This window comes from Hylobates moloch, unplaced genomic scaffold (genome assembly GCF_009828535.3).
Source record: "Hylobates moloch isolate HMO894 unplaced genomic scaffold, HMol_V3 SCAFFOLD_24, whole genome shotgun sequence".
Taxonomy (NCBI): Eukaryota; Metazoa; Chordata; class Mammalia; order Primates; family Hylobatidae; genus Hylobates; species Hylobates moloch.
This window is the reverse complement of record NW_026652299.1, coordinates 11,569,080-11,581,224: the sequence shown is the minus strand read 5'-3', so window position 1 is coordinate 11,581,224 and position 12,145 is coordinate 11,569,080. Positions and strand designations below refer to the sequence as shown.

At 31.3% G+C, this 12,145-nt stretch overlaps 1 protein-coding gene across 2 annotated transcripts in view; it reads right to left on the bottom strand.

The window, feature by feature from the left end:
* Window positions 1-3,445: 3,445 nt before the first annotated feature.
* LRP1B (LDL receptor related protein 1B) overlaps window positions 3,446-12,145 on the bottom strand; it is a 1,938,417-nt gene continuing 1,929,717 nt past the window's right edge. For both annotated transcript variants that reach the window (XM_058434432.1, XM_032145942.2), the window contains 3 exons: window positions 10,379-10,523; window positions 6,996-7,094; window positions 3,446-5,542 (listed from right to left, as the gene is read on the bottom strand). In XM_058434432.1, coding sequence (XP_058290415.1) covers window positions 5,402-5,542; window positions 6,996-7,094; window positions 10,379-10,523 — 385 coding nt within the window. In that variant the 3' untranslated portion in view covers window positions 3,446-5,401. The remainder of the gene's footprint in view (window positions 5,543-6,995; window positions 7,095-10,378; window positions 10,524-12,145) is intronic.

The following is a 12,145-nucleotide window of genomic DNA, read 5'->3' as shown; positions in this document are numbered from 1 at the left end:
ATGACAATTTTTACAATAAAAATACAGGTTATGATAAAATAAAATAATGTAACAGTAACATTGGCTTCCTGTAATGTCACTTTGGATTAAGAGAAAAAGATGCAAATTAGGGAAGATATGATGATCTTATAATAAGGAATACAAAATTAGGTATTAGCTACCATTATGTATAAGGGTAATGTTTTCTGAACTTCAAAGCCAGAGAACATAAACATTATTAAATCCTAGGAAAGAAATGCTATCTTCACAATTAATGACATATCAAAGCCAGTGTGTGATAATGTGAGTCTGTGTGTGTGTGTGTGTGTGTGTAGTTGTGTGTTTAAATAAATTTCCACAGCCATAACTGACAATTGTAGATTGTAACATTTACATATATGTGAAAGCTCAGCAAACACACTGCAGATATAGGCTTTTGATAAGTACTTTTAGTGAAATCTATTAATAAAATAATTTACTCAAAAAAAAAAGAATGGATAAATCGTACAGTAAAAAGAGCAGTAAGTTGTAAAAAGAGAAAAACTAAAGGTAAAAGTTATTCTAGGTATAAATCTCACTGTCCAGTTATTTCTTACCTAACTTTTACATTATCTGTTCAGACATGTTAAGTCAATCTAAACTTATATGGAATATATATATATATATATATATATATATATAAATATATATAATATATAAGTATATATATTAAGTATCTCCATAGAAAACTTTATTATTCAAACTCCTAAATGTATTCTTAAGTATATTTCACAGTTTATTCTGTGTGTGAAAGAAGTATTTTCTCACTTATAAATGACTAGATTCCTGATCCAAGTAAGATGTGTATGGTTTCACTATCAAAGGGTAGAAGAGTCATATCATTGGCTCTCCAGGCCACTACTGCATAAGCAAGCTGGAAATCAAATTGAACCAGGAGGCGCATAATTTATGTTTTAAAATTGCAGAAGAAACCATAGCTGAAAAATTATCTTGGAGTGAACAAATGACTAAAGTATCAGAATTGCATTGCTTAAGTTCAATAATATCTTACAAACCCCATTCTAAAGGGACAGATTATCCATCAGAGAAAATGAATACATTCTAAGCATAGAATATATCAAATAGTCCATCTTTAGTACCCATTTTTCTTTTGATTTTTGATCACTTTGAGTACAAAAAAAAGATGGGATTCACTAGAAACTATTTTTCAGAATAAATTACAGCCACATAAGTATAACATCTGCTAGAGAAAAGCCAAACCAAAAAATCCATTTCATCTATTTTTCTTTCTGTACACTAGATACTTGCATAGCACTGTATGAAGAAAACATTGTTGGGCCTTTGGATATGATAACATCAAAAACAAAATGTCTTTCTGAATAAAACTGCTTCCCTATATTTTTTAATTGTCTATCTTTTTCAGGACTTGTTATCTTTCGAGATATGTTAAGCTAGCAATAGATGTGGTAGCAGAATTGAAAAATAAACCACTTTTTGGCTTTTTTTTTTTTCCTCACATTCAAAATACATGGGGAAAATTTTTGTGCCAGATTGCCCTAAAAACTTCATAAGGAGTGCTTGAGTCTCTCCCTTTCTTGCAAGTTACAATTAAAGTGTTCATATTTAAGTAATGGTTAATAACTCTTAGTATACATTAAATTTTGGTATATAATCTAGTATTGAGAAAGTCATTGTTAAATAAACTGATGAAAACTGGAATGGAGTGTAAGATAAAACTGATTTTAAAAAGTAGTTAGCTATATTTTGCTTAGCTCACAGAATTCTTATTCTCTTATATTTTAATCTTTTAAATCAAACTACATGAAGAAGTTGAATCTGTACATAATATTAGTATTCTCAGAGGAATAAGATTTTATATCCAAAGGATGTGTTTGAAGATATAGAAATGAGGGAGAATAAAGAAAAATCAGCAATATTTTTTCAATTTCTTTCATCACATATACTAGTTTTCTCTGAGATTTGGAAATTGTAGGCATTTTGTATATTGCAGTACATTTATAATAGCCATAACATGTATTTAGGATTGAACTTTCTTTATACCTCAGTCATCATAAAAATGGAAAGTAACATTCCTAGAAGAAAAGCGCAGGCTTGAAATTCAAAAACTAACCAAATAAGCAAATGATAAAACACAAAACAAAATAAAACACAATCACTGATACTGAAATGGACACAGATAAAACACATTTACATAAATAAATGACTTATTTTATACAAAATTGTAGAAGTTTCCAAATGAAACTTTTCTCCTTAGTCATAGCTTTTGACTGTTTACTACATAGGCACTTCATTAATACCAAACTTCTATAACTCATTCATCATCGACACTAAAGAATTAAAATCAAAACTTGGGGATACCATGATTTTGTTGAGCAGGGGCCTTTTATGTTGTTGTTGTTCCATCTGAGTGTAATTTCATAATGGGAGACAGAATGTAGCTCTAGATCAGTAGTTCTGATCAGGGACAATTTTGTTCCCCAGAAGACATTTGGCAATGTTTATAGACATTTGTTTGTGTCAACTTTAGGTGGTAGTACTGGCGTTACTGAAATGGATAGAAGGAAATGATAGTTCTAAATATCCTTCCGCATAAAGGAAAACAAATAATTACTTGGTAAAATGCCAAAAAGTTGAAACTCATTGCTCTAGATAAGAAGGCATTTGGGTAGAGAAGCAAGTTTATCAAGAAATATTAATTTTTATAAAATACCTCCCACCAAAGCTTGAAGCAATAGTTTAGAAAGCATTTTTTGAAGGCATTTATAAAGAATTGTGACTTTGAAAGAGAATTATAAACTTGAATTTCTAGCATTTACAAAAATTTTTGCAATAGAAAATTGGAATAGAACACAATAGAGCTATGGAAATAGATTAAATTAATTTTAAGTAGTTGTAAATATATATTTATCATGTAAAGTAGCTGCAGGGCCCCAGGGTTAAAAAACACATTCTGAGCTCTGTTGACTATTGTTTTCACTAGGGCCCTAGTGAGAATAGGGCATCAGTGTCAGATCCCAACTGGCAGTCGTTTGCATATCATATATTGTTTGCTAGATATTTATACTAATGTTAACTGTATTAATATTACACCACTCTGTGGGTTCTGTTTCTTTGAAATATTTTCAGTTGCATTTACACAGCTCTGATATCAAAAGGCCCCTTCAAATAACATAACTCAATGATAAGTAAATCAGACCCACCTATATTTTCCATCTCTAGTCTGATGCTAAAAGTAGGTATAGCAAATAACCATTCTAACAAAATAATGTGGAAATAGCATCTAATGGAAATCTGATTTTCCATAAAGTACAATTTTGGGGAATAGAAAGGGACAGGAAGAGCTTTGGCTTGTTTAGCATGGTTGTCATGCTACTGTGTATAGAACCTTTCTTTCGATTGCAATATGGAGCCTCTGACAGGCACAGGAAGGCAGGGAAAAGGAAAAAGGGGAGTGTTACTACTCCATGAAGACAGAAAATGCCTTCTCTACTGTGCATTGAAAAATGATACAATGAAATCAGTTTTCCCCTGGAGTGTATTATGTTTTAAGGATATAAAAATGCCATGTTTACTAAAACAGTTTTCTCAGAATATTTAAGCTACATAAAGGAATTTTCTTATTTTTAAAAACTACCCAACACAAGCTCTTAAATATGTAGAATTTCATTTAAATAAGTCAGTCAACAATTTTTTATAAAGTATTTAACACTTCATTGTAGAAACATAGGCAAAATGACTATATTATAACCAAAATGAAAAATACTGTTCAATTTAAAAAGTGTACTTAAACAAGAACCTGAAAAAGTTTATGATATGCATAACATTGTTCAAGCAAAATTGCACTAGTATTACATAAATCAATAGTTTATAAAGGCCTCAATATGGCAAAGTTTAGAAATAGGTAGTATGCATGCACATAGTACAACAAAAAGTCTTCTTATAAAACAGCAGTTTTTTTAATGCTTGTACAAAGGGATAAAGAGCAACCACATTTTTAACATATTTCATCTGTTAGGTTAATACATTATGACAGCTAAAAGTCAGTCATGTCTATCAGAGGAACAAAAAGCCCTCTAAAACTTGTGAATAAATCTTTTGTGCCTTTAAAGATATTTGTATAAAAATGCTATCTTTTTTTTTATATACAACTTAAATAAATCACACTCGTTTCAACTCAAATTTGAAGATAAACCAAACGTGAATGGGTCCATGTGTTCTGTAAAACCCAGAGAAACCTGAATACCAGAGCAACTGGTACAGCATTTAGACTCTCCACCTTTGATTATGGGCAGATCATTATTCTTCTACAACTTGGAAGGCCCTTGAAGAATATATTTTGGATAGGACAAATAATGGATTACTCATATTATATCTCGAAAATATTTACCAATCATTCTGTTTACTAAAATGTCTGCTTGGCCCTTTGTTTTTGACCTAGCAAAGAGGATTCATTCACATAATTGAAATTCTGTCATCAATTTGTGTGCTTATATATTATTCTTTAGTGTTCAGTGTAGTAAGGGGTTGGGTTAATCTTCCACAAAATGGATGTGACTGGGAAGAAATACCTAAGACACAAGTACCCAATGCCCTGTTGTGCTCTAGGCTGGCTATTTATCTCGAGAGTGAGGGAGAATAAAAGGTCTTATTCCATAGCAAGTGCAGTTGGCCAACTTTCGGTTATATTTTTGCTATGTTCTACCACCTAAATATAACTATTGCTTACGAGATGTATACATTTAGTACATCACATAGAGTCCACTAAGTTTTGGAAAATGTAGTCATCTGTGTTCATGCAAATTATTAATTTTACATATTTTTAAATGTTTTCCTCAAAATTCTCATCTATTGGTTGGCAATCTAAGGCTAATTTCAAAGCAGATGATGCTGAACTTGTGAGAGCTATATATTTTCAGCAGAGTCTGAATCATTCTTTATGGGCACAAAGAAGAGAGTTGACCATTCAATCATTTTTCCATCAATTTAAACAGAAAAATAAAATGACACTGTATTACAGCTTTCAAACCATATGATGGAAAAGTGCAGAGATTCTCTTTGTTGATTAAGTACAACCAAAAAAGTTCATATAAAATAGATTGCTCATATTCACACTACAAATGAATGTTGTTTTTAATTTTAACAAATTCAAAGGTGTGTCATATCAGCAGCATTGTTGTAAATTGTACTGTAGTGCAGTTCTTTTTCATAAAAATACCATACAAATGGTCAATCAATAGTCATCAGCAAAAAATAAAACCCAAAAAACTCAGAAAACAATTAACCAGGAAAAAGATAAAGAAAGAGGTAATGCTGATGCCAAAACAAGTATAATACTGTTGGAACATACAAAAGTAATCCTTATATTTTATACATTTATACAGCATATAAAAGATATCACTGATTATGCCACTGTCTCTCTTATGCCAATTTCTATTTTCTTTGGAAGCAGTTCTTTCCTTTCATCAACACTTCCTAAGGAGTTTCGACAGTTTTGCCCATCCATATATAATTTTGCATATACCGGGTTGGAGTAATTTGTTGGCTGAAGGAGAAAAAAAATAAATATAATTTTATTATTGGTCTTGGCCACATTAATTATTTACTTCCTTCCTAGAATGTCCATCTCCTAATTGTAACAAATTTATATGCAATACATTTAATTTATTAAATAGTAATGATTTAAAGGTTATTTACATGTTATATTTACAGACTTTAGTCAACTCAAGCATAATATTACATGAAACATAATTTTACATTTTGCAAGTAACTTGTGAACCTAAGAGGAGCTTTGCCATATATAAAAAGCCAGAAAAAAATCTTTGTAAAAGGTATGTTCACTGAGACTTTATTATAAAAGCATAAAATGTGAAACTATATTGTCATGTTTTTGGTTTTTGTGTTGTCCCCCTTATCGCTATTACAAGCCTATCAGTAGCAAGTAAGATGTGTTTTCAGAAAAGCATTTGTTTGGTGTTTATATTTTTTCAATATGAATTAAAAACAAGTGAACAAAAATGTAAAGAAAGGCATTAGTGTAGCAGATTTTTCAAGCAATATTTTTGCCTCAAACAACCTATGTGTACTTATTAGAAATATTTTTGGACTTTTTCAAAGAATTGTGATGTACACAGTCATCTTAAGTTTCACAAACACTTACAGCATTTTGAAGTAGAATAGAGGCATGCAATAGTTGACCTCTTTGAGGTGGAAAACATATACATAAAATGTTCATTATTTAACGAACTGCAGTTTATCCCAAGAAAGTTTTGCCTAGTGTTTTTGTTATTTTTTGTTTTGTTTTCTTTCCAAAAACAGTACGTTAAATCTTAGTTACAACAAGGAAACATTATAATCTTTGAGCCATGCAATTGAGACAAACATGATAGAAAATGAGGATGAAGACAGTTGATGGGAAAGACGATAAGGGAGAGAATTCTCATCTCTAGGAATCTTGATATGTATATTTTTATTCTTCTTCTGCTTAAAATGAACTATGTAACTTTAGACAGAACAGCTTTCTCTAAGCACCAGTTACTTAATTGAAACATGTTTTTGAGAATGGTTTTGTTAGACCATCTGTAATTTCTCAATATGACACATTTTAAAGTATAGTCTATTTAACTGCACATCAAATTTGTATATATTAAATAAACCATTATAAGGGGAAACGAATAAAATCAAAAGTTTAAATTATTCAGTTTAAATTTCTGGCTAGAGCTTCTTTTCTAAGAATAACAAATACTCATGTTCATTGTTAAGGGGCAATAACATTTCCAAATCCAGTAGAAGGGATTTCTACTTAATGTCTTGCCTAAAATGATAATGTTTTAGATGTAATCTTGCACAGACAGGACACATAACATAAGCCCCCAATTTAAATGCTATTTTGAAATATCTTGTTAATTAAAAACAAGCCTCTAAGTCTAGTAATCAGTCTTTGATTGCAAGGATTCTGTGATGAAATGGACGTGAAATAATGAATATTCTTCTCTCACCCCAGCAGTTAGTGGTCCTTTCAAATCAGAGTTTAGGTAGATGGGCGGCGCTGTGTGTGGAAGCTTGAAAGCACTGGGTCCTCCCCCTATGTATCTGGCCTGTATATAAACAGAAAATTTTAGTTTCTGATCTAATATTATAGAACCACTTTTCATGGATACATATCATGTTAATTCATAAAAATAACATTAAAATACCCTTTAGCCTTACGCCCTTTACAGTGTGTTCATGTTAGCTTTAACAACTTAAAACAACTTCAAAGATCCAATATCAGTATTATATCCAATATTGATATTGGATCTTTGCTTCATAGGTAGACATTTCTCTCACAAAAGTCTTATTCAAAAAATATAAAAAATAGTCCAAGTAAGAATTGACATGAATTTGAAGATAAAACTAGTACATATTATCTCTTTTAAACTCTTCAAACTATTCTGTGGTTACCCCCATAGTCAAATCTATTTATTAACTGTATTAAGTTCTTTCAATCCTTTTGATTATAAGATACCATTGAACTAGAAATTTTACCCTCTTTGAAAATAACAGAAATGAATGTTCTACAAAATTTTTCTTCACATTTAATGTAATTTATACTGATTGCACCATGCATATATCAAACCCTTGTAACAGTAAATACTCTATAAAATTCATATGATTATTAAGGTTGCTTCAATGTGGCCCTTTGTTTTTCACTACTGTCTAAACCTATTAGAACTAGCTATTTTTTTCTATAGTTACTCATTTGACAACAATTCACATTTATATATTCAAATATCAGGATCCAGCTAGAATCAGTCATCTAAGTCATATTTGATGCAATTTTGGCTAGTCAGTCATCAAATTGGTAAATATTTGAGTATTATGCTCTAAGTACATTAAAATGTATCTGGGGGGCACTGAAGCATAGTTTTATCTTCCTAGAGTAAATGTGAAAATTTTTAAATGTGGTGTTAAAAGCTATTCTCTTTAAGTGTACAAAATTGGATTAATTCTATCACTAGAAATAAAAATGATGAGGAAAAAATAAGAACCCTCCTTCATATGAAAAATGTGTAAAGTATATCCTCATTAGTCTATGTTTGAATACTATATTTTTATTCCTAAGAAAAATGCAAAGAATTTCAGAACTCTATTAACATATCTTTCTGCTTCGTAGATATAATAGATTATCAATAGCAATGTGTACAGTATGTATCGTGTCTCCACTTCTGTGATATTTTAAAGCAGAAAATATCAAATGTAACATTACCAGGATTTTTACCTTGAAAAATTTCTGATGTAGGAGTGAATTAATAACTATAAAATTATGTCTAATTAGAAAAATATCATAATATTCTGATAGCACACAATGTATCCACGTGAAAAGATTGATTTTCATAGAAGTGAATATTTGAGCATCAATTTTAGGCTTAGCCTAATCATGGATTCAGAACTAGATTGAATATGGGGGATCCTATTCAAATTCTTCAGGAACACCTATGACTGTGATTGCAAAATAATGTGAATGTAAATTGGCCACATTCGATATTTACAATGTAAAAGTGCATTCTGATGAGTCAGAAAAATAACTATATAAGTCAGAACTTATAAGTCAGAAAAATAACTATTCAGAAAAATAAATAACTATTCAATAAATAAAAGAATAAGCCAAGAAAAATTGTTTCATAATAGTAAATTGATACTCTTAGAGAAAAATATTCTAAAATTATCAGAAAGAATATTCAGATAATTCACTGAAGTAAATCTTCACAAGTTTAACTGGATAATTGCATTATTTAGCTACTTCTCTTAAAAGTTGCCAACCTGAGCTTATAGTAATAAAAACTAACAAACATTTTTAAATTTAAAAGGCTGTGGATTGTCAGGCTATATGTATCAATGAAATGTTTTAAACTAGTAAGGATATTATGACAGATAGAAAAATATTTCTCAAAAGTGATTTAATTAAGAAGTCCAAGGACACAGCTTATCTGGCTCATCATTTAAACATTATTGGAAACAACATACTTATTTTGACAATAAAGTACTGTACTCTTTTATATTTAAAAAATACACTGACCAAGATTTTTACACTAAGCTGTATATCTAGATTTGCTAATACCTCAACACATTTGATTAGAGCATTATTTTACATGAATTATACATATTTATGAGATACTGTGTTTTGTTATGTTTTTACACATGTATACATTGCAGAAAAAAATCAGAATAGCATATCTATCACCTCATATATAGTTATGATTTTTTTGGGGCGAGAACATTAAAAATCCTTTTCTAGCTATTTTTAAATATACAATACAATATTGTTAACCACTGTCGCCTAACTGTGCAATACAACACCAAAACCCATTCCTCTTATCTGTGACTTTGTACCCATTGAACAACATCTATCTTCCTTCCTCCTCCCCTCTACACCCTCTAGTAACGACTATTCCACTCTCTACTTCAATATTAACTTCTATAGATTCACATGTGAGTGAGATCATGTGGTATTTGTCATTCTGTGCCTGGATTATTTCATATATAACAATATCGTCCAGCTTCATGTTGCCTCAAATGACACGATTTCTTTCTTTTTTTTTTATGGCTGAATAGCATTTTTTTAATTCATTTTGTTGATGCACACTTAGGTTGATTCTATATCTTGGCTATTGTGAATAATGCTGTAAAAATCATGGAAGTACAGCTATCTCTTCAATGTACTGATTTCCTACTTACATATCAATTAACACAAAAAAAAATTTAAAAGAAGGATGCCATGTCTGAAGTGATGAAAACAAAACTATCTTGTAAGTATCCAGTTCCTACCAAACCAAAACCCCGTAGAACCACACTGTAAGGAATACTGGGAGGAAGTGGGTAGAAAAGAAAATGTCTCACCAAACTACTTTCCAGCCATATTGCTAGAGGCTGTGCATGTATTGGTCTTCTCCTTGTATATATTTCAACCTTGAAAGTCAGTAGCTTTACTTTATAATAGACCTTTATCTATCTATATATCTATCCATCCCCTGAAGAAGACCTAAACAATTTGCTGTGTGATATCAATACTAAAACAATTCTTAAATGAGTTTTTTGTTTGCTTTAGGTAAACAAATTTAGATATTGAGTCATTTTTCAATAAAAACCATATAATAATAACATGTTTATAAATGAACTGAGCAAATGTTTTCTAAGATGTGTTACACTAACTTGCAGCTTCAGGTGAATGCAGTCTATAATTGTACTTTCTCTTTAGAAGAGGCTACATAATTCAGTACATCCTAAAGTCCCTTATTCTAACTTCAGATAAAAGAAAAACTTGGTGAAATTCAGAACCATAAAACAGAGATGCAACTCAAGAATGTCAGTGCTCACTGCCCCTTATCTTAAGACATATTACCTTTGTTGGGTCTATCATAAAGCCAGGATCTAAAAGACCTCCATCGCTGTGATCATGATCTACCTCATACATGTTATAAGATGGATTGCCAATTTCTACATTTATTCCTCCATTGATAATAGGTTGTCTTCTAATTGTTTTTGTCCTAGAATATATAAACATTAATATGTGTGAGTTTTTTATAAATATCACAATCAAGGCATATGAAATTATAGATTTACTTACTTATTTTGAAATAAATTGAATAAATGACATTTGTCAAGTAACAGAGGAGCAAAAAGTAGTACATCGATAGGCCGTTTTCCCAGTTGTTTTGACTTAATAAAAACACATTGGAAATAAATACCACCTAAATAGCTAAAATCACATCATTTGAAACTGAATATTTACCAATCAATCATCTTTTTAAATTCTATTTTTTCTCCTTTCTGAAAACTATCACAACAAAATAGTGATAAACTCTAAGATTTTTTTCAATCTCCAAGTTACATGGTTAGAATCCTGTTTTACATAATTCAAATACTGACTCCAAAGCTCTTGGTTTGTAAGCTTATTTTGTACAAGTGCAAGTTTGTTACATGGTTATATTGCATAGTGTTGAAGCCTGGGCTTTTAGTATGTCCATCATGTTCATGTCCATTTAAAAGTGAGCACACATGGCTCTTATTTTTCTGTAGACAACCTACTTCTCTAGATCTTTTTTTTTTTTTTTTTTTTTTTATTATACTTCAGGAATGTGCAGGTTTGTTACATATGTATCCATGTGCCATGTTGATTTCCTGCACCCATTAACTCGTCATTTAGCATTAGGTATATCTCCTAATGCTGTCCCTCCCCCCTCCCCCCACCCCACAACAGTCCCCGGAGTGTGATGTTCCCCTTCCTGTGTCCATGAGTTCTCATTGTTCAATTCCCACCTATGAGTGAGAACATGCGGTGTTTGGTTTTTTGTCCTTGTGATAGTTTACTGAGAATGATGTTTTCCAGTTTCATCCATGTCCCTACAAAGGACACGAACTCATCATTTTTTTATGGCTGCATAGTATTCCATGGTGTATATGTGCCACATTTTCTTAATCCAGTGTATCATTGATGGACATTTGGGTTGGTTCCAAGTCTTTGCTATTGTGAATAGTGCCGCAATAAACATACGTGTGCATGTGTCTTTATAGCAGCATGATTTATAGTCCTTTGGGTATATACCCAGTAATGGGATGGCTGGGTCAAATGGTATTTCTAGTTCTAGATCCCTGAGGAATCACCACACTGACTTCCACAATGGTTGAACTAGTTTACAGTCCCACCAACAGTGTAAAAGTGTTCCTATTTCTCCACATCCTCTCCAGCACCTGTTGCTTCCTGATTTTTTAATGATGGCCATTCTAACTGGTGTGAGATGGTATCTCACTGTGGTTTTGATTTGCATTTCTCTGATGGCCAGTGATGATGAGCATTTCTTCATGTGTTTTTTGGCTGCATAAATGTCTTCTTTTGAGAAGTGTCTGTTCATGTCCTCTGCCCACTTTTTGATGGGGTTGTTTGTTTTTTTCTTGTAAATTTGTTTGAGTTCATTGTAGATTCTGGATATTAGCCCTTTGTCAGATGAGTAGGTTCCAAAAATTTTCTCCCATTCTGTAGGTTGCCTGTTCACTCTGATGATAGTTTCTTTTGCTGTGCAGAAGCTCTTTAGTTTAATTAGATCCCATTTGTCGATTTTGGCTTTTGTTGCCATTGCTTTTGGTGTTTTAGACATGAAGTCCTTGCCCA